A 23476-nucleotide genomic window follows, 5' to 3' on the forward strand; every position below is an offset into this window, starting at 1 on the left:
TTTCAGTGTATGATTGTGCATTGTTTTTTTTTATTATTTTTTTGGCGTTTGTATTTGTGTTATGTGTTATGTGTGGACCCCAGGAAGAGTAGCGGATGCATTTGTTAATCATCAGCTAATGGGGATCCTAATAAATACCCTGTGGACAGTGTTTGATATGGAGCCAATTTCCTCCCACAACAGAAAAATGAAATAAAGCACAGCTCCAAACAATGCAAGAAATATTTGGGGAAGAAGCAGTCACACAAGCACACACTCCATACACACTCTCTTGCAAAGCATGCACACACAATTGTTACAGCTTTTATGTTGCTATTTAGACTAACGGCTTTTTGGCCCAATATAATGACTTCTGTTTTATCCTTGTTTATTTGAAGGACGTTGTGTGACATCCAATTATTCTCACACACACAAGCACTGATTCCTGTTACTCAAGTGCTCATTGTTGTTACTTGATAGATTTTTATTTAAATAAAGAAAGATATACAACTTATTTTTCAATTATGTTTTGTCCATCATTTAAAAAGTTGTATGATGAATCACATATTACATATTGAAAATATTGAGGTTGGGGTCTCCTTTAAAATTTCACCTGCATATGTTGTGACTTTTTATGTAAAAAAAATTTTACCAAATATTTATGTAAAATAACCTCTTGATTGAGGGAAAAACAAAGAAACTAGCTGGCATGACTTTTAATTGATATTTTAAATGTTGTAAGAGTTTTGGTAACAGGACTGAGAAAAATGCAACAATCTTCTATTAAGAAACCTTGTAAAAGAATAAATACAATTGCCTGAGATTGATCTTTACACATTTTGAATAGTTCAACATGTGTGTTATTAGATACAGTGCCGAAAAAAGATAAAGAATGAAGTTACATTTTTAAAAGTTACAACATGCACATAGCACCGATTCGGCAGAATTTATTTATGTCTCTGGTCCAAACTCCTGTCCAATTGGTGGCGGTAATGTTCCTTAAAAGTTGTCTGACAAACGTTAAATAAAATCCACAGAAGAAGGCTGAGCTTAGCAATTTGATTTCTGTATAAATATTTTGTTTTGTTTTGTAGACCATCAGATAGTAAGCTACGGTTGATTGAATATTTCAGTACTGTAGGTCTCTTCATGCTCCCTCTTACGATTGTTTTTACTCCGCCATTAGCGTAACAAACCACGCCCATTCACGAAAAAATAAATCGCTCACACTTAGTACACGCAGCCTTGCTTGCAAGCACATTGGAACATAAATTGGGTGAGTACAACACTTCCTTATAGTTTCATTTTACAGGGCTCGCACAAACCGATAACTTCTTCGGTGTGCAGTCTTCCACAGGACACTGAAGTCAAACTATACCGTCAGTACATGGGTGCTTAGCGTCAGCCTGGGCAAAATGTCCACTGTTGTCCCAGGCAATGAGGAAATGGACTCTACTTTGGAAGTGTTCTCTAGCGCTTATTTGCAGTGATCTGGTTGTTCACTTTATTCTACGATCAACGTCGGTAACAAAATACATTAGTAATTGTCAGGGAATGCGAGTTTATAATTGTATCACACATTCCTGCTTGCTGGTCTAGATTTTCTAACGTATGATTACACAAGAATTAAACAACGTTACTATCAGTGAAGTCCAGAAGATATTATTCAGAGTGCGTCTAGATTACTTTAATGAAATATTGTATCTTATAATAAAGTATTATATAAAGCTAAGTCTCTATAGGATAGTTTATAAGCCTACTTGAACTATAAGACATGAGGGAGTTGGTTATAAGAGCTGTTCTTATTCCAGTGTTTAAATTCAGTTTACCAGTGAGTTTTTAATGTATTTTTAGATTTGTAAAGGAATGTGCTAAATACATGTCAGTGTTTTTGTTCAAATTTGGAACATTGTGATGTTTTTAACGAATAAAATGTAAAACCTATTGGTAAACTCTACTTTTATTTACAAACAACATAGTTCTCCCAATTTCACCTGATTCCTTTGTTTTTCAATAATCCTTTATATTGTTTACATATTACATATGAGATCACTACATGGACCAGGCGTATCCAGGATACAATTCAGTCTATCATCTAGCATGTTTGGCCTCAGCCATCCGTTTGTGTTACTAAAACTTTCCTGGTGAAGTTTTCTATAGAAACTAGACTAATCCTATAATGTCAGCATAATTTTGTGCATATGTTTGAGTTTTTCCTTGTCAAATAGGTTTTAGTTTCTATTCCCACACACAGGGTTCCTTATGAATAATGTAACAGTATAGAGTTTGCAATTTTCATACATGGGTGTAAACAGCGTAGATAATCTCACTTAAAAATGGAGAACATAGCCTACATAATGTACTATTAAACTGAATAAAATTAAAGTTAAAGTTCAGTGTTTTACTCTTACTACCAATTTGAAGGTGCAGTCTGTGTCTAACTATTTGTTAAACTACTCATTAAATGCAATGGCGTATGTTTGTGCCGTTGCCATAGCTAATTAGGTGACATTTCTTTCCTCCCATATTAAGTATATTTGCTAGGCACTGGCATTGAAGCTGAAAATGAGTTACCGTGAATGTGGGACAATATATTGTTGCCACTCGCTAGCTTGAAGACGTCTTCAGATGTCTTCACTAGCAGTTGCAGTGTTTACTCAAAAATTGAAAAACAAACAAATATTTAAACAAAATTAGTCCTGGTATTTAAGTAATGTACAAAAATATCTACAGCAATCACAAGAAAAACAATTACAGACATATGATGTGTTTGTTGCCTCGCATGAAGTGCATCTCATTCACCTTTCTTCTTTTTTTTTGAGACCCTGCAAACACATCGACATCTGTCTCCCTAATTGAGCAAAGTGCTACAACTACTGAACTACTTCCAGTTCTCTGAGCGAGGGCAGATACAGATTCTAATGTGTGGCCCATTGCTAACTGGCTATCCATTTTGTAGCACTTCCAATCATCCCTTTTTGACCCCCCCCCCCCCCCCCCCCTGCAATCCCAGAAGCTGGGCAGAGCCCAACTCAGTGATCCGGGTCACAGCACCAATGCAACCGTTTTGTTTCTGTCCATCCTTACCCCTACCTTGCCTTGAACCAAGGACCCTCTGAACACCGACATTGGTCTCACACCCAGGACAATTTGCTACAGCTCTCATGAAGCATGGCAAACTACTTCTTTAAGGTCTCAGTGCAAGTGAAGTCACTGATTAATATGCAATTTTAAACTGGTTAGATTTGAAATGTTAAATCTTACAAAAGTACCATATCCTTGATTAGTCATACATTTGTTTTCAAAAATAAACTTAATTGTTTATGATCAACATTGCCAATCAACATTGCACATCACATGCTGGGTAAAAATATTTAATGTGTGTCATTGTTTGTTTTCTGTAAGAGTCAGTGACAAAGATTTCAAAATGGGGAAGCATTTCAAAATTAGCAAAATTTATCATATTTCAGCTGACCAACATTGGAAACTTAAACACTTTCTTGTAAATGAGGCAAAATTTGTATTATAACCTCAACTCCATAAAATGTAATTAGGCTATGTAAAATATTTTGATATTTTTGGCAAATTATTGCATTTACGATTATGAACTACACTTAGGTGTAAACGAGAAATATAACTTCACTTCTAAAATTAAATAATAGAAATTCTAGCCTATATAATGTGCTAGCTAAAATAATAAAAATAAACAACAACGATTGTATTGTTAAGTTCTATTGAAACACTTAAAACATATTACTGATTTCAAGGTACAACCTGTGTCTTAAATACTGCAATACCTATTCAATGCAAAGTAGTGCTGGGTATTCCGTAGCCTTTTTACTGTGGTCAACCTAGCCGACTCTTGAAAATACTCTGTCAAAAAAAGCTGAAAGCAGTCTGAGGCGCTAGACATACGTGTGTCTTGCTCAGTCGGTTGAATATTTAGTATTTCGAGATACATTTCTGAAGATGCGATGTAAGAAGAAAATGTTTGTCTATAGATTTGATCCGGACAAGAAATATGTACACCACATATAGAGAACTCTTACTATATCATTGTTGAGAAATGTACATTCACCTAAAGGATTATTAGGAACACCTGTTCAATTTCTCATTAATGCAATTATCTAATCAACCAATCACATGGCAGTTGCTTCAATGCATTTAGGGGTGTGGTCCTGGTCAAGACAATCTCCTGAACTCCAAACTGAATGTCAGAATGGGAAAGAAAGGTGATTTAAGCAATTTTGAGCGTGGCATGGTTGTTGGTGCCAGACAGGCCGGTCTGGTTATATCACAATCTGCTCAGTTACTGGGATTTTCACGCACAACCATTTCTAGGGTTTACAAAGAATGGTGTGAAAAGGGAAAAACATCCAGTATGCGGCAGTCCTGTGGGCGAAAATGCCTTGTTGATGCTAGAGGTCAGAGGAGAATGGGCCGACTGATTCAAGCTGATAGAAGAGCAACTTTGACTGAAATAACCACTTGTTACAACCGAGGTATGCAGCAAAGCATTTGTGAAGCCACAACACGCACAACCTTGAGGCGGATGGGCTACAACAGCAGAAGACCCCACCGGGTAGCACTCATCTCCACTACAAATAGGAAAAAGAGGCTACAATTTGCACAAGCTCACCAAAATTGGACAGTTGAAGACTGGAAAAATTTTGCCTGGTCTGATGAGTCTCGATTTCTGTTGAGACATTCAGATGGTAGAGTCAGAATTTGGCGTAAACAGAATGAGAACATGGATCCATCATGCCTTGAAACAAAGCTTGAATCATTTCAAATTGGTTTCTTGAACATGACAATGAGTTCACTGTACTGAAATGGCCCCCACAGTCACCAGATCTCAACCCAATAGAGCATCTTTGGGATGTGGTGGAACGGGAGCTTCGTGCCCTGGATGTGCATCCCACAAATCTCCATCAACTGCAAGATGCTATCCTATCAATATGGGCCAACATTTCTAAAGAATGCTTTCAGCACCTTGTTGAATCAATGCCACGTAGAATTAAGGCAGTTCTGAAGGCAAAAGGGGGTCAAACACAGTATTAGTATGGTGTTCCTAATAATCCTTTAGGTGAGTGTATATTGAAAGGTATAATGCATCTCTATGGCGACCGGAATGCAGCTACACTTAAAGCGCCTTGATTTGAGTTAAGTCCCCTCTATATGTACACCACATCGAGCAATATTACTGTAGAATTTGAGAAATTCACATTGAAAGGTATGGTGCATTTCTATTGAGGCCTGAATGCTGTCATACTTAAAGATACATTATAGGCTCAATGCCGATAATTAGTTAACAATTCTTATTGATTTCATTTATGGTAGGTCCCGTCTGTGTACACAACATATAGAAAGCATTTATTGTAGCATCTTGGAGAAATTTAAGGCATCTCTATGGCAACTTGAATGCTGCAAAATTTTAAGCTACAATATATGCTCAAATCCCATAATTAGTTAAGGATTCTATATGATCTGAGTTAAAGTAGATCCCCTCTGTGTACACCACAAATAAATACATTTTACTGTTGCATTTTGGAGAAACCAAATTGAAAGGTATGATTCATCCCTATGGAAACATGAATGCTGCTAGAGTAAATGCTCAAATCCCATAATTAGTTAATGATTCTACTTGGTTTGTCTTAAGGTAGGTCCCCTCTGTGTACACCACATATAGAGAAATTCTACGGTAGCATTTTAGAGAAATTCACATTGAAATGTATGATGCAGCTCTACGGCGACTTGAATGCTGCTACACTTAAAGCCACATTACAGGCTAAATTTCCATAATTAGTTGATGAGTCTCCTGGGTTTGAGTTTAGGTTGGTCCCATCTATAGGTACACCAGAAATAGAGCAATTTTACTATAGCACTTTGGAGAAATTCACATTTAATGCCTCTCTATAGAAAAGGAACGAGTCAAGCGCAGTTCGGCTGGTCTCCGTTTAGTAGGGATGTTGTCCTCACTGGATTCAAATCAGGGTCTCCTGTGTGAGAGGCTGTCTTTAACCACTAAACCACAAAACTATGTACGCCAAATATCGGTATAGCGTCTTGACATTAGATTACACTTTGTCACGCAGTAACATCACGCCAAGTTTGAGTATTTCACTAGACACCATTAAGCATTGTGTTAAACTGACTAACGTTTCTTATTTAGTTTAACTTGCTGAAACCTGGGGACACCCTGTGAAATAAATACTACTTATGTGTAGTCCATGTATTTCAGGGCACCAAAGGCATTGTGAAAACTTGTGTTTGGTTAGAGGTGTATTGATACAATTTGTACAAAGTCTTGTAATGCCAGAAAGGATATGATAAGATGAGCTTTAAATGTTTTCCATAGTAAAGATTAGGAGGTCACGGAGGTATTTTACAATGCAGTTTCCAAAGAGGTTGGGACACTGTGTAAAATGCAAATAAAAACTGAATTAAATGATGTATCCCTATATTGAAAATAGTTAAAAGAACATATCAAATGTTGAAACTGAGAAATATTATTGTTTTTGGAAAAATACATGTCCATTTTTTATTTGATGCCAGCAACATGTTTCAAAAAAGTTTAAAACATGTTTACAACTGTTGCATTGCCTCTACTTAAAAAAAACTCTCTAAGAGTTTGGGAACTGAGGAGACCAATTGCTATTGCTTTGTAAGTGAAATGTATTCTCATTCTTGATTGATATAGGATTGCAGCCGATCAACAGTTTGGGGTCTCTTTTGTCATATTTTTCATTTCATAATGTGCCAAGTGTTTTCAGTAGGGGACAGGTCTGGACTGCCTATACAGATGTGCAAGTCACCCATGCCATGTACACTAATGTGTCCCCATATCATCACGGATGCTGGTTTTTGAATTGTGTACTGATGAGAAACCAGGTGGTCCCTCTCCTCTTTAGTCTGGAGGACGCGGTGTCCATTAATTTTGATTTGTCACACCACAGGACAGTTTTACACTTCGCCTCAGTCCATCTAAAATTATCTTGGACCCAGAGAAGCCGGTTGTGGTTCTGGATCTTTGCGGTTCTGTTCAGGTCTCTGACGACAACCAGATTATTCTGGGAAGCCAATGAAATGGAAGCAGTTGTAACTCAGAACACTCATGTGAGGGTTACAGCTTTCTTTAGAGTAAAATCTTTTTTGATCCACTGTCTTGTCAAACTCTGCATGATAGGGCAGACATTGCTTGTCCAAATATCAGTCAGGAAGCTGGTGGCTGTAATGTCCAAACTAAGCAGCAAGTGAATGTCTTTCTCCAAGACACTGTTCAGTTCTGGTAGGGCAACAATGGAAAAATAGGGTCTACTGGGCAGAATACTCGACAAGTCATCCAACATCCTCCTAGCTGCTAGTCTACTAGCTTTAGCCTTACAGCTGTAGCTGGTGGATGTTTGCTTTTATGTTTATCTCTGTCTCAGGGTGATGTGCCTTCATGAGTGATCAAGTTATTGGTTTTGAAGGATTTTACCTTTGTCCCACCTTGCATAACTGCTGCACAGTGTTCGTTGCATGTTGCCTGGCTGTTGTCATCCATGGACACTGAAATTCCCACATTGCAGACATTTACAGTTCAGTCTATACATGTGCCATTTTGATCCCTTAACAAATGTAGCTGGGTGATTATGGAGCAGGCTGTTTCAGCGCTTCTAAACAAACGCACGTGACTAGATTTCACATTACATATCGGCCCTTCATGTTATATTTTTATACCAATGTTATTTTATACATATATTGGACGATATCTGTATGGTCACCGATATATTGGGCATTCCAACCATCTGGTATATACATCTGGTATATAATATACTGAACAAAAATATGAACGCAACAATATTTTTTTCAATTTCATAGTTATTTTCCATATGTACAAAAAAAGCACAAATGTGTTTTTCATCCCTGTTAGTGTACCTTTCTCCTTTCCTTACATGAACTGCAACAGAGTACAATCTTTAAACGTGTTTGTCTTGTTCAGTGCATTTGTTTGTTTTTTTACACAGGAAGTGGTGACAGAAGTTGATGGAGAAACATGGCCCGCATCTCTCTCCCCTCTTTGGACTCCTCCCTTCCAGGGATACCCCAGAGTGTGCTGGCTGTTTCCATGGAAACAAAGTACCAATGCCAGCAGTGTCACCAGGTCCTAAGGAAACCAGTCCAGGCTCAGTGTGGACATCGCTTCTGTTTCCACTGTTTCAAACTGCTCACCAGGTAGACTACTGGACCGTGTCACATCGGCTATGCAAACCCTGCCCTTTACCCTCACTTTAATTAACACTTTCTCACTGGGCATGCTGCTTTTCCCCGCCTAGTGCTGTAGTTGTAGCACTGCAGTGTTGTCTGCGTTGGGGGTTGGCTGTCTCAACCACCTGGGTGAAGTTGGCCCCCCACCCAATGCAAAACTTTGGCAAAATGGGCTCAATGGTTTGTGCTTTGTTTGTGCTGTTAAGATTTTAGTTTGGGCTGCTGTCATTTTTGCCAGACTGCGTAAGCGGAGCTGGCCAAGAAGAGCGAATGTCTCTGAGTGACTGACTGACTACCCCTTGTCAAATAGCGTAGTAGTTAGAGAAGCAGACTTGGGAACTTTAGGTCCCGAGTTCGTATATCTTCGCAAGCAAAGCGAAGTACACGTTATGACTTATTCCGTATATACAAAAACTTTGCTGGCTAAAACCGTCAGTATCTGCATTATAGTAAGCCTGAAATAAAACCGTTTGCAGTTATATTGCGACTTTCTGATTTTCCAAGTATGCATCTGTGCATGTGTTTTGGGTCAGGATAGAAAAACACATTTGCTGGCTACAACATATAGTATTTACGTTATAGTAAGCCTTAACTGAAACTGTATATGGTTACATTGCGATTGTTTCTGGCGTGGAAAAGTTAATCTTCAGTCTCGCTAGAAATTGCTCAATTCTTATGATTATTCCTAGGAAGTTAGTAGATCCTAGTTAGCCTATTACTGGCTAATAAGCTGTTAAAACGGCCTGTGGCAAAAGCAATACAGTTCATAGACGCTATGGTGAAGGTAAACTTAATAAGAAACGTTAGTTGGTTTCACACAATCCTCAATGGAGTCTAGCGACTCCTGAAACATGTAATGCCATGGCGTAGTGGTTATAGACCGTGCCTCTCATGTGGAAGACATAAGTTTGAATCTATTGAGAGCAACAACATTTATAAATTATTTCTGGTAGATTCCACAATTCTCTCGTCTTATCAGTAGATGAAAAAGTTGGTTATCTTCACCTTTATTGATAGTTATTGTGTAAATGTCATTCACAAATGAAAGAAAAAAGTATTTTGTTTTGCCATGAAAGAAAAAAATATGTTCTTATGCCATGAAATGAAATAGCTTTGGCAGACTTGCTAGCAATTGCTCAATTCTTATGACTATAAGTTAGATACTGGTAAAGCTTATTACTGGCTAATACGCTGTTAAAACGGCCAGTAGCAAACGTCACACATAAACGCTAGTTGTGGTGGAGGTAAACTTAGTAAGAAACATTAATCAGTTTAACTGTATCAATGTCATTCACGAATGGCCAATTAACTATTATACTGCCAGTCGGCAAATGTACAGCTCTGTGTCTTAGTGGTTAACTTCACAGCCTTTCAAATGGGCGACCCGGGTTTGAATCCCAAGAGTCAGCCACTTTCTATTGCGGGCCGGCTGAACTAGGCTTGCCTGGTTTCTTGTTTATATATAAGAACATTTTAGATGTCATTCTGAGGTCACTCAGCCTCCCAACATGTTCCAAATTCACACAAAATAGGCTCAATTGTTTGTGCTCTGTTTTTGACGGTTTTATTTCGTTTGTGTTGCTACAGTTTTTGGTACATAATACTGTGTATTGCCCCTTTAGCATCAATAACAGCATGCAGTCTTTTGTAATAGTTTCCTATGAAGCCCCGAATTCTTGCAGGTGGTATAGCTGGCCATTCGTCTTGGCAAAATGCCTATGTTTGGCAGACAAACATAGGGTCATTGTCATGTTGGAAAGTCTAAGAGCGTCCCATGCGCAACTTTTGTGCAGAAGAATGCAAATTGTCTGCCAGTATTTTCTGATAACATGCTGCGTTCATCTTGCCAGATTCCCTGTACCTTTAGAGCTCACAAACCCCCAAAACATCAGTGAGACACCACCATGCTTCACAGTGGGGATGGTATTCTGTTCACTATAGGCTTTGTTGACCCCTCTCCAAACATAACGCTTATGGTTGTGACCATAAAGCTCCATTTTGGTCTCTTATTACTGTGTGCCAGAAGCTAAGGCATGTCAAGGTGTTGTCGGGCATATTGTAATCAGGCTTTTTTGTGGCATTGGCGCAGTAAAGGCTTCTTTCTGGCAACTCGACCATGCAGCTCATTTTTGTTCAACTATTGTCGTATTGTGCTCCTTCTAACAACCACACTGTCTTTTTCCAGAGCAGCCTGTATTTCTCCTGAGGTTACCTGTGGGTTTGTCTTCAAATCCCAAACAATTAATCTGGCAGTTTTGGCTGAAATCTTTCTTGATCTACCTGACCTTGGCTTGGTATCAAGAGATCCCTGCGTTTTCCACTTCTTAATAATTGATTGAACCGTACTGACTGGCATTTGCATGGCATTTGGATATCTTTTTATATCCTTTTCCATCTTTATATCGTTCCATGACCTTGTTACACAGGTCTTTTGACAGTTCTTTTCTGCTCCCCATGGCTCAGTATCTTGCCTGCTCAATGCATCCATGTGAGAGCTAACAAACTCATTGACTGTTTATACACAGACACTAATTTATGTGGGAAATCAAGGCCATTTTGGGTGTGGGGCCAACTTCATGCATGTGTCACAACCTTGGTCTTAGGCGTGACAAAAGATTAGAACCACAACAGCAGTAAAATGATGACTGGTGTGCTCCATCCTGCTGATGGCCCTCCCATCTCCTCCCACAAAACTCTGCAAAAGAAAAGTGAAATAAGGAAAGACAAGCCTGGAGCAACGTCACATCCTTGTTGAGTGACTCCCATCATGTGCCAGTAACATCTGCCACCAAGAAGGTCTTAATGTCGACGGCTACACGTGATTCCCTCTTAACTACAACTGAAACAGGCTGTTGGTTAATGTGAAGTTAGCCTTCAATCAGAAGTGGCAATCAAATAATTGGTTGAAGACCTGATGGACCAACAAATTTAGCATGGAAAGTAGAGCCGGCGAGTGGTAATGAAGCAAGGGCTTGTAACCCTGGCTAACTTGACATTGTTCAGAAGGCTATGACCGCTGTTTCATCCTCAATCCACTTCAGTGCAATATACACACAGCTAGTGATGGGAGAAACAAAGCTTTCGGAAACTACGAGCCAATTGAAACAATTGCATCGAAAAAGGATTCACTGTTTTGAAACATTGCACGCTGGCAACGTCTGCTGTCCAAATACGTGTACTGGAACTGGAAGACTCCCAGAAAATACACTGAGTGGTGTAGTGGGTGGCATACACTGGCATTGCGTATAGGCCTAAACACTGAATAGTAAATTAAATGGAGCTAGACGCGGTATCTACTCATGGAACATATCACAAATGTCTAGCTTACAATGTTAATAAAAGAGCAATAACATCTTAAGCCAAGTTAACTGAATTGTTCTGATAATATCTGTCTTCTACTTCAAACAACTCTTGAAGTCTGGCCATTTTCATTGGCTTTTATTTCAGGGACTGGCATAGATGATCGAATTGGCTTATTTTGTGACTTGGTCACTTTCAAACAAGCTTCGACACTGTTTCGGCACCACTGTGTTGCAAAGGTTTCGGAGTGTTTTGAAACCTGTTTCACCAGCACCCATCACTAGCCACAGCAGGGATTTTAATGTTTGTTGAAAATGCTCCAGAGCACCCTGCTGGGAAAAGGTGTAACAAAGTTTGATCCCTGATGACTCTGGATAACCTTGGTATTCCAAATATGGAAAAGAACTGAGAGACTTAACTGATTTGGTATTAATATTATGAAGAGGAAATTCTTCAGGTGATTTAGTGGCTTGATACCTCACTGTCAACAGATACAGGGGGTGGACAAAATTAAAAGAAACACCCCATAGAAGAGGTCTGATAATTAGCAATTTGATCTTTGAGTTTTCAAAGTAACATGAAGCAACTAATCATTCACAAAACTGCAAAATTATTCAGTGTTTAGCGGGACAGTCTCAGAAATCATGACCGCATATGTAGAACAAATTGCATTGGCGAAGTGAACCGTTTGTCTCAAGTTGATGCTGACAGACCGGAATAGCCAGATATTCAACAAGATTGTTGCTCAATGCCCCAAAAGCAGAGACTTGAAAATTACCAGAGAATTGAATCAGCACCTCTGTGACTGTTCGTCTCAACAAAAACAAAGCTGGAACTCAGAGTGGTTTCTGCCATTCAGAAAACGATTTAATCAAAGGCCAATTTACAAAGACCTGAGCAATTGGGAAATAAGTAATGAGTAATCTCCCACCCTACATCCGGATGTCAAAGGATGCCTTCAGCCCACACTGTCTGCTGCCACCAGACTATGCATGATTTTGCACATCCATAATGGTATGGGTGGGTGGTATTGGGTCCAATGATTGTTCTGCGTTATTGCACCATATGTTTTTTGCACCATATTTTTGCGCCACGGCATAACGCATTTTAGTAGTCGCTATTGAGCATTGTGTTGAACTGACTAACATTTCTTATTAAGTTTACCTCCACCACAAATAGCGACACCAACTGTTAGCTTTTGCCACTGGCCATTTGAACAGCTTATTAGCCAGTAATAGGCTTTATCTACTAACTTCTTAGGAATAATCATAAGAATTGAGCAATTGCTAGCGAGACTGAAGATGAATGTTTCCATGCCAGACACAGTCGCAATATAACCGTATACAGTTTAGGCTCACTATAACGTAACTACTGTATGTTGTAGCCAGCAAATGTTTGTCTATTCTGACCTAAAACGCATGCACGGATCCGTACTTCGAAATCCACCAGACCCATACGGAAAAGAAATGTATTTTAAATATATTTCCGAACACATTTGGAAATATGTTCCTGAATACATTGGGTAAATGTATGTCAAAATGTTTGAAATTGGCCGCTTAAATATATTTGTAAAGAATCTATTTAATGCATTTAAAAAAAAAATAAGATGAAATATATTTTGGTAATGTACACATCTATAAAATGTGTCTAAACACCTAAATCAATCAATACGTCGGTAATTACATTTCATCATTTTACTTGGACCTGGAAAATGCACCTGGAAAATGCATTTTAATATGGGCTTCAAATAAAATAAAATACAAATATTTTCTATAATACTTTACAATTGTAATGAGAGCATTGTTGACGGTCAAATACATTTGGACAAAACTGAAATGTATTTATACATTTTCAAATACATTTCGGAATAATAGCTGAAATGTGTTTTAAATATAGTTAAATGTATGTATACATTTCAGAATAAAAGGTGAAATACATTTTGATACCTGAAATGTATTTTGAATGAAGTTAAATGTATTCGACATATATTCAGCATACATTCTACATACATTTTGCATTGCAAAAATATATTTAAAATACATTTATTTTCCGTATGGGGGGACAGTCTTATTTCAGGCTTACTATAATGTAGTCACTGGAGGTTTTAGCCAGCGAAGTTTCGTCTATACGGAATAATTCATAATGCTTGCTTCTCTTCACCTGCGAGGAGATACGAACTCTGGACCTATAGGTCGCATGTCCGCTTCTCTAACCACAATGCTATTTAACAAGGGTCAGTGAGTGACATTTGGTCTTCTAGGACGGCTCCGCTTATGTGGTCTGGCAAAAACGGAACGCTGAGACCGAGACGTTGCCTGCAGACCCTTTTATAATATATAATGACCTCAATTATCCCAAATCATTCAATTAAACGTATGATCGTTTTGACAAAATACTTATCAAACTAAATAATTAATACACTGGCTTATAGTTATAAGTGTAGGTGAAAGAGCTGATCGCAGGAATTTGAGGAAGAAATTAGTTTTACTACTCAAGTTCAAACGCTGGATTGTAAACAAACTGAGCATGGCGTTATTTGAATTACATTTTACTACCAGAAAAATATTGCCTTTCATTTTTCATAACCGGAAAACTAAATCGGGTTGATAGTTTACTCCTCCCTCCCCACGTGAGACCCTCCTTAAGTCCTTCGTGCCAAATGAATAGTGGAAACGGGAACGTCTGGAGCCAACATTAACATAGGTGTGACCCTGGTTCTGGGGTAAAGCACCAGTGGAAACGCTGCATTAGTCATGCACCTACTTACCGCCCCACAGGAAGCTCTGGTATGTGACCTATTTGGAATGTAAATTATCTCCATATACAGCCCTGTTTAGTCTACTGGTGGTCTGACTCCTCTCCATGTCTTTTTAAATCCATTCAACAAATTAGTAGATATAAACATATTTTTAGCTTGTGTTTGCATATTAATGTTTCTGTCCCTGTATGTCTGCCTTTGCCCACTAATTGTAGTATTCTTGATGCCTATTCTTAGTGTCTTGCTCTTGTGTTTTATACACAGTGTATGCTGTTTACATAGTTCCAGGATGACTCATATTTCTATAGCCTTCTGGTAATCACCGTAGATGCTGGTAGTGGACCAGGTGAGGCTAACTCATTAAGAGCCCTTTAGCCGGCCACGGAAATCATGTTTTATGGTGAGATAACACGTGTCTCCTTCATCAGCTCTGGCCCCAAGCCCTGTGAAGCCTGTCGCCAGGAGGAGATATACGAGGAGCCACAGTCCCTTCTTAACAGTAATGAGGTAAGCCTCTGTGCCATTCATTTTCCTGTCTAGAACATTGCTGGAGGCACTGAGACAATTTTGTACTGCCCTCTCATGGACCCCCCAGCAGTGTTGTTGTGCTGTGAACACCTGGAAGCAGGGACTTGGACAATTGTGCCTTTCGGAGGCTTCAGAAAACAAAACGTAAAAAGGAGAGAGAGAAACCTTTCAGACTTCCTTACATGAGAAGTTCGTCTTAGATTGTAACATGCCCAGTTCACTAATCGCCACGACAGACATGTGATCCCTGCACTGTTTGTCCCCCCCCTCAGGCTTTTCCAGACAATGCGGCCGGTAGAGAAATTGCCAGCCTTCCAGCCAAATGTGTCAATGAGGGATGCTCTTGGACTGGTTGCGTCAAAGAATATGAGGTAATGGGTTAAATATACAGTGGATATAAAGTCTACACACCCCTGTTAAAATGCCAGGTTCTTGTGATGTAAAAGAATGAGACAAAGATAAATCATGTCAGAACGTTTTCCACCTTTAATGTGACCTATAACGTGAACAATTCAATTGAAAAACAAACTGAAATATTTGAGGGTGGAAAATAAAAAACTCACAACCTGGTTGCATAAGTGTGCACACCCATAAACTAATACTTTGTTGAAGCACCTTTTGATTTTATTACAGCACTGTCTTTTTGGGTAGGAGTCTATTAGCATGGTACATCTTGACGTGGCAATATTTGCCTACTCTTCTTTGCAAAAGCACTCCAAGTCTGTCAGATTGTGAGGACATCGTCTTGCCACCCTACCCCATAGCCCATTCATATGAAGAATATGGGAGATTGTTGTCACATGTAGCACACAGCCAGTACTTGCCAGAAATTCCTGCAGTTCCTTTAATGTTGCTGTATGCCTCTTGGAAGCCTTCCTGACCACTTTTCTCGTCTTTTCATCAATTTTAGAGGGACATCCAGTTCTTGGTAATGTCTCTGTTGTGCCATATTTTCTCCACTTGATGATGACTGTCTTCACTGTGTTCCATGGTATATCTAATGCTTTGGAAATTATTTTGAACCCTTCTCCTGACTGATATCTTTCAACAATGAGATCCCTCTGATGCTTTGGAAGTTCTCTGCGGATCATGGCTTTTGCTCTGAGATGGAACTAAGAAAATGTCAGGAATATCCTACTAGAACAGCTGAACTTTATTTGTGATTGATCAGAGTCACTTAAAATGATGGCATGTAACAACTTCTATTTAACATTTGGATCCTTCTTGGGAAGTTTGGATGTGATTGTTTTAATATTGAACACCGCTACATCCCCAGTTATAATAGGGTGTGCACACTTATGCAACCAGGTTATTGTGAGGTTTTTATTTTAAATTTTCCCCCCTCAAAGATTTCAGTTTGTTTTTCAATTAATTTATAGGTCACATTAAAAGTGCAAGAAATTCTGACATGATTTATCTTTGTCTCATTCTTTCACATCACAAAAACCTGGCATTTTAACAGGGGTTTGTAGACTTGTTATATCCACTGTACATCTTTAGGTTGACCATTTTAAAATATGTATTTGACACATCAAATTACTGGTCTCTCATTGCCTGTCTTAAATGACTATTCATGTGCATGTTTTGAATTGACAGTGCCTGATAGGGTGTCCTTCCTTTCTCTTTTACTATTGAGAACCAATAGCAAAAGGCCACGGCAGCAAGTTGAGTGAAATAGGATCTGCCTTTGTTGTCACAGGCTTGGGAAGTCCCAAATGTTATTTATGAAATGGTAGGCTGCTGTGGAAAGTACCCAGTATTTCAGGCATGCAATGACAATACTGCTCTTGTGTGAATTATTGGTTCCACCTGCCCTGTAATTGTAACAGCAAAAACTATATTGTCCATTCCTGGGAATGAAAACCAGAAACTTCATTTCTTGAGAAGTGAAACTTTGGCCTAAAAACCAAACCATGTGCTGTTTTATAACAAGGAGAGTAACAGGATATGACTGGTTCCACAGGGTACATACTGGTACAGCATGATCTAACAGCATGGATTGAGTGTGTTGTGTAAGTTAAGTGAGAATGCGGGGGAAGTAACACTGTCTGGCAGTCGTGCCATATTGTGTAAATGAGCGTTTAGCTTTGTGCTTTTTGTTGTTGCAGAAGCGCTGTGTGTGTTCGCTGGTCTTTTCGTCATCTTGTCTGTAGGCGATTGTGATCGAACTCTGAAATGTTATCTTGCCACATGTAGATGGGTTCACTTATGTTTCAACCTAGGGACAAGGTTTAAGTCACTTATGTTTGAATTTGTGTTTAAACATTTCATTTTGGTGTGACACCCTCGATGGACGGTTGTTGAGTAAGCGGTGTTTGAGTTTATATCACAAATTGCAAGCGTCACAATGTTTCTATTTAACACAGCATAAAGTCAACAGTCAAATCTTCCTGCTTGGTTGTGGTGGTTTTCAGTTAAACTTGATGTAGAAATTATAAATGCCATAAATATCTGCTTATCAACTTGTTTATGCAACTGATTAGTTAGCCCAACTGTCGATTATATTTGAAGACTAGAGGTTAACTTGATGTTAATTACAAAGGACTGTGTGAAATTCTTCGTAGAACGTTTTTTTCTTATGCCTTTTTTAACAAGAAAATTAGACAATGTTTTCTTTCTTTTAAAATGAAAGAATAAAATAGACAGAAATAGGACAAGGGCATACATTTTATTACACAGTTTGTAGAGCAGGTGTCTTTAATTAATACTACTACTACCACCAGTACAACTGTAATAAAAGAAATGCATCAAATACATGGAATGCCTGGGGGTCCCCCAGGTTTGAAAACCCCTCAACTAAAAGGGGTGAAGGTGGATTTCTCGCTGTCAGGAACAGAAATGAGTGGTCTGAAGCTCAATGTGTGCCCTTGTGAAATGTGTGATGGGGTTAAAACTAAAGTGACTTCTCATGGTGCATGGGGGACATAAAAACTTCAAAAAGGGTGTTAATCTGTCATGCTAAATGCCAAGCCAGCTGAACGGGAGCAGGGTGTCATCAAGCCAGAACATGATAGCGTGGACATTTACAGACCAATAGTAAAATATAATTGGTTCAACTGTAAAATTATAAGAGTTCATAGTTTAATGTAATAGGGCAACTGTAAAAGAGACCTAATCTTCCCTGCAACTAACAAAGGTGCTTTTTACTGACTGTGTTATAGTGTATAGTATCAGATAAGTGGGTTTGTAATAGGACATTTGAATGAATGTGGATATCCTGGAATAAGTAAAGCATTAACTATTTCTAATGAGAAGATTGGGAGAGTTCTCTAAAATGTGGAATGTTGCCTCAAGTTGGTCTTTCAGCAGGAGAAAGTTAACAGTATCACTTAGAAAAAGTAACTAAGTGTATTGGAGTGTAAAAGGATTGAATCCTTCTTGGTAAGAATATCTATCTTATTCTTGTAGCCAGAAACATTACTAAACAGATTAATCATATTTAGCTGGGATACTGGATTGCAGGTCAGTTGCAGAATGTCCTTTTTATTTTTTGGGGGGGGTGTCTTTGGTATTATAATAAGTCATTTCTGCATTTGATCAAGAGTTCTGATCATTAAACTACTGCTTTTTGTCAGGTACATCCAATGATGTGAGATTTGACAGGGAAATTGATCTCATTCACACTATCAAAACATGCAGATGCAATGATGGATATTAACAAACTAAGGTGCCACGTATTCTTTGGGGCATTTGTATACTTTGTTCATAGGAATAATGAGGAGAGGGATTTTGTTGAAATAGTGGTACGCTAGATTTGAAGCCACTTTGCAGTAGCACGCATGCGCCCGAGGCAGTATCTTAGAGTACTACACCACTGTGGACTGCCAGGTAGTCATGTGCCTTCTACAAATGGTCAGTGGTTAGACTTTGATTTCGTTCCTAGGCACAACATGAGGGAAAGTGCGAGTACGAGCGGGTACCATGTGAAGCCTGCCGGGTCCTCATCCTGTGCAGTGAGAAGGACAGACATAACGAGAGAGAATGTGAAGCAAGGACATTGAACTGCAAGTACTGCAAAGCCTCCTTCAACTTCAAGGAAATCAAGGTGAAGAATCAGTCCACAATTATACAGATGTAATACTCTGGAGTCACATGGTAATGCGATGCTTTTTGAATATCTTCCGTACTTTCTGGGGTTTCTCCATACTGGTTTTTGTCATGCCTAGTCCTTCTGTGTTACAGGCACATGATGAAATCTGCCAGAAGTATCCCATGCAGTGTAAGGCCTGTGGAAAGAAGAAGATACCCAGGGAAAAGGTCTGTATCGCTACAGTCTTTATTTGGTTTAATTTCTAGGTCAGTTCATCTGATACCTATTTTATTTATTTTTTTAACCTATTTTTTTTTAGCAGCCTATATTAGAACTAGGTCTTTCCATGACATGTTCCCCTGAGAGAAACTGAGTTGTACTTCCCTTTGAATTTAAGTGGTTTTACTGAGTCTCAATTGTCATCAACTTTAAATTTGAAATAATTGTGGGATTAACCCCAAATGTATCTCCGTAACCCTGATATCCTCTTTCCTCCTTTCAGTTTCTAGATCACAGCAGATCATGTGCCAACTCTAAGACTGCATGTCCATTCAGTGAGGTTGGCTGCAAGGCTGTGGTGCGTTTATAATCAACAACATTTTATCTATACTACAGTGCCCTACTTAAGAGATTTGAACAATGCACATCTATAAACAAAATGTTTCCTTGTTTTTGGGGAGGGAACCAAGGTTTGTTTTACTAAGGATTTTCTTAGGCCTGACCACATTTGGCAGTCAAAATATCTACATAAGACTTTTCCAGCAGAATGACAGAAGCTTTGCTGGACCTGTTTTACTGGTCTTAGTTTTTCTGTTGATGGCAGCAACATAATGAATTCTGAAGTGTACAGAAACATCTTGTCTGCAATCAAGTGCTTCTAAAATAATTGGAGGGAGCTTCGTTATACAGCAAGACCGTAACCCAAAACTGCCATAGCAAATGGAGAGTTATTCAGGGCCAAAAATCTTAATGGTCTTAAATCTCCAGATTTAAATCCACTTGAACATGGTGTTCATTTGCTGTAGATTTAAATTTAAAAAATACTGGCTAAAGAATTTCCTGGGGGGGTCAGTGGTTCAGTGGTTCAGACTTGATAATGTTGTTAGGACTGGTCTGAATCTGTCCTAAAAAAGGAAACTGTAAAGTGTAGATGTTATACGTTGGTTCCTGTCTAAATACTATCCCAAAGGAAGTATTTTGCCCGATTTTTAGATTTGTCCTTGTTTGACAACCTCGAGACAAGTCTCAAACATGACATCTAGTGTTTGTAAAGAGTAAATGTTGTTTATGTATGTATGTTTAACCCGGTTTAGCTCCCTACAATAGGATTCATTCCAGGTTGTATCTCAATATTGAAGGGCATTTGAAATTACCAATGGCCTGTTTTTCTAAACCTGGGCCTCTGCAGTAGTGACTTGTCTGATGTCAATATTTTAGCATCTTTAATAAAGCAAAGAAAATATTCTGTTCTGATGCCATGGAGAGAAAAAAAGTTGGTTTTGGTGAAGGTAGCTGATAAAAATGAAACATTAGTGAAATGCTATCATTAAAAATCACCTCAGAGATCCTATTCTTGTAAGTATTTAATTTGAGCGGATAAGGTTGTAGAGTAAACAGCAACGTGGTATCTTAAACAAGACTGTAGTCACTGTTGCCTAGGTTGTCAGGAGTAACACCACCATACAGTGAACTGACTAGTCAACCCAGGGTGCTAAACCTGTTTGTATTGTCACCACAGATCGATAATGGGAAGCACAGTGACCATGAGCAGACCAGCGTCATGGATCACATGCGTCTGATCCTAGCGACGGTGTTGTCTACAGGGAAGCTGCCGCGTCCAGAGTCCCACGGGCCAGGGGAGTGGCAGGAGGATTCTGGTCTGGGCCTGTACCGCGCTCCAGAGGAGGGGGCCACCGCTACTGCAGACGCTGCTCCTGGACAGACATGTGGCCTTGATCGGAAGGTAGGCTTTATTTGGTCTACGGTCACGTCGGATGGCCTAAATGCTGGCCTGTAGCGCAATGTTGTTTGTAACGTAAGATGTAGGTACACGTACATGACTTTTTTTCGTATGTGGGCGGCAGATAGCCTATCAGTTCGTAGGGTGTAAGGGCCATGACTCAAACGCACAGCCGCCTGTGTTGTGTGACTGCAGGTGACAGCGCTGGAGAACATCGTGTGTGTCCTGAACAGAGAGGTGGAGAGGAGTTCTCTGACGTTGGAGGCCTTCTCACGTCAACACCGACTGGACCAGGAGAAGATCGAGAACCTCAGCAACAAGGTGCGTCAGCTGGAACGTACTCTCACCATGCGGGACCTCCAGCTGGCTGAGACCGACCAGACTCTGAGAGAACTCCAGTTTTGCACCTACGACGGAGTCTTCGTCTGGAAGATCGCCGACTTCTCACGACGCCGCCAAGACGCGGTGGCTGGGCGAACGCCGGCCATGTTTTCACCAGGTTAGATGTACCCTGATTGTCATTATCCTCGCAAGAGAGGGTTGCCAATGATTTTGAAACCTGAAAATAAAAATAAAAAGAGCTTTGCTCATATGTTTGTGTGATCAGAGAACACACTGGAAGGGACCCAGAACCTCCACAGATCTTAAATCTCCTGTGTAATTAATCTCCTGGAGTCATTTTCTAGAGGAATCATTTATTATCATAAAACCCATTTTAAAAAGGTAACATTGTTATCCTGCTTGACTCCTGAACAGGGGTGCTAATCATTTTCACTACTTAACACTTTCTGTATTCTCTTTCTTTGAGCATTTTAATTTTTTTTTAATGATTTTACATTTGTCATATTGTATGCAGTCTTTATCAAAGGGAGCAAATAATTATATACATTTAGTTTCTATTCTTCCACAGCATTCTACTCCAGTAAATATGGCTATAAGATGTGCCTGAGACTGTATTTGAATGGAGATGGAACAGGGCGAGGGACCCACCTTTCTCTATTCTTCGTGGTGATGAGGGGCAAGTGTGACGCTCTTCTAAAATGGCCTTTCAGTCAGAAGGTTTGTTTATTGCCTGTCTCTGTCTTGATTCTAGTTATGTTGTATTCACTCAAACTTATACTATATCTAAAGTATCAACAGCAAAATGTATTATGTAACAAATGATGATCCCTTTTCACCTTCTTGATGTAGGTGACTCTGATGCTGCTGGATCAGAATAACAGGGAGCATATCATTGATGCCTTCAGGCCCGACATAAGCTCCACCTCTTTTCAGCGACCAATCAGTGAGATGAACATAGCCAGTGGTTGCCCACTCTTCTGCCCATTGGCTAAACTGGCAGGCAAGAGTTCCTACCTTCGTGATGACACAATATTCATCAAGGCTATTGTAGACCTCACAGGTTTGTAGAGGCTGTGGAAGCCCCCTACACAAATGCATCAAATAACACAGACAAATATTCAGAAATTATGGCATAAGTTATATTATAATATGCATATTTATTATTATAAGAATATCTTAGATAATGTACAACTGTCTCAAAACGTTGTGAAGCTGCGTAAAATGCAAATAAAAACAATGCAGTGATGTACAAATCATTTATCCCTATTTTGGTACAAAGACAAGATATGAAATTGAAACCAAGAAATTTTATTGTTTTTGGTTAAAATACATGCCCATTTTGAATTTGATGCCAGCAACACTCAAATAAGTTGGGACAGGGGCATGTTAACCACTGTGTTGCATCACCTCTTTTAACGACACTCTGTAAGGATTTGGAAACTAAGGAGATCAATTGCTGTAGTTTTGAAAGTGAAATGTTTTCCCATTCTTGCTTGATATAGGATTGTAGCTGCTGAACAGTTCTGGGTCTCCATTGCCTTATTTGTCACTTCATAATGCACCAAATGTTTTTAGTAGGGGACAGGTCAGTTTAGCATCTGGACTCTTTTACAACAGAACCATGCTGTTGTAATATGTGCAGAATGTGATTTGGCATGGTCTTGCTGAAAATGAATGGGACCTTCACAGAAGTGCAAGTCACCCATGCCATATGCACTAATGCACCCGCATACATCACAGATGCTGGCTGGCATGCTTGCACTGTGTGCTGATAACAAGCCAGATGGTCCCTCTCCTCTTTAGTCTGGAGGATGCAGCATCCATGATTCATGAAAAGAATCACACATTTTGATTCGTCAGACCACAGGACAGTTTTCCACTTCACTTCAGTCCTTCTAAAAGGACCTCGGGCCCAGAAGGTTCTGGCGTTTCTGGATGTTTATGTATGGCTTCTTATTTGCATGGTAGAGTTTTAACATTCATTTGTGGATGCAGCAACGTACTTTTCACAGACATTGGTTTTCGGAAGCGTTTCTGAGCCCATGCACTGATTTCCACTACAGAATCATGTCTCTTTTTAATGCAGTGCTGTCTATGGGCCTGAAGATCTTGGCCCAATTTTACATTGTTATACGTTATTCCTAAGTTGGGGGGAGTGGTGAACCCCTCCCCATCCTACTTCTGACAGACCCATCCTCTCTGGAATTATCTTGTAATACCAAATTAGTTGTGATAGTCCACCAGGTTTAGTTTTTTGCATTACAGATTTTTTTGGTCCCTCTGTCCCAGCTTTTTTGAAATGTGTTGCTTGCATCAAAGTGAGCATGTA

General features: G+C 39.3%; 1 protein-coding gene across 1 annotated transcript; it reads left to right on the plus strand.

Annotated features, from left to right (window-relative positions):
• Window positions 1-1009: 1009 nt before the first annotated feature.
• Window positions 1010-22902, plus strand: traf2b (Tnf receptor-associated factor 2b). Its single transcript, XM_020053751.3, has 11 exons — window positions 1010-1255; window positions 7989-8196; window positions 14716-14794; window positions 15088-15186; window positions 18699-18860; window positions 18998-19072; window positions 19348-19422; window positions 20584-20808; window positions 21001-21304; window positions 21716-21864; window positions 21997-22902. Exons 2-11 carry the CDS (start codon window positions 8018-8020, stop codon window positions 22213-22215), a joined length of 1566 nt encoding a protein of 521 aa, XP_019909310.1. The 5' UTR covers window positions 1010-1255; window positions 7989-8017; the 3' UTR covers window positions 22216-22902.
• Window positions 22903-23476: the final 574 nt, after the last annotated feature.

This window comes from Esox lucius, chromosome 14 (assembly GCF_011004845.1).
Source record: "Esox lucius isolate fEsoLuc1 chromosome 14, fEsoLuc1.pri, whole genome shotgun sequence".
In the NCBI taxonomy this organism is placed as follows: Eukaryota; Metazoa; Chordata; class Actinopteri; order Esociformes; family Esocidae; genus Esox; species Esox lucius.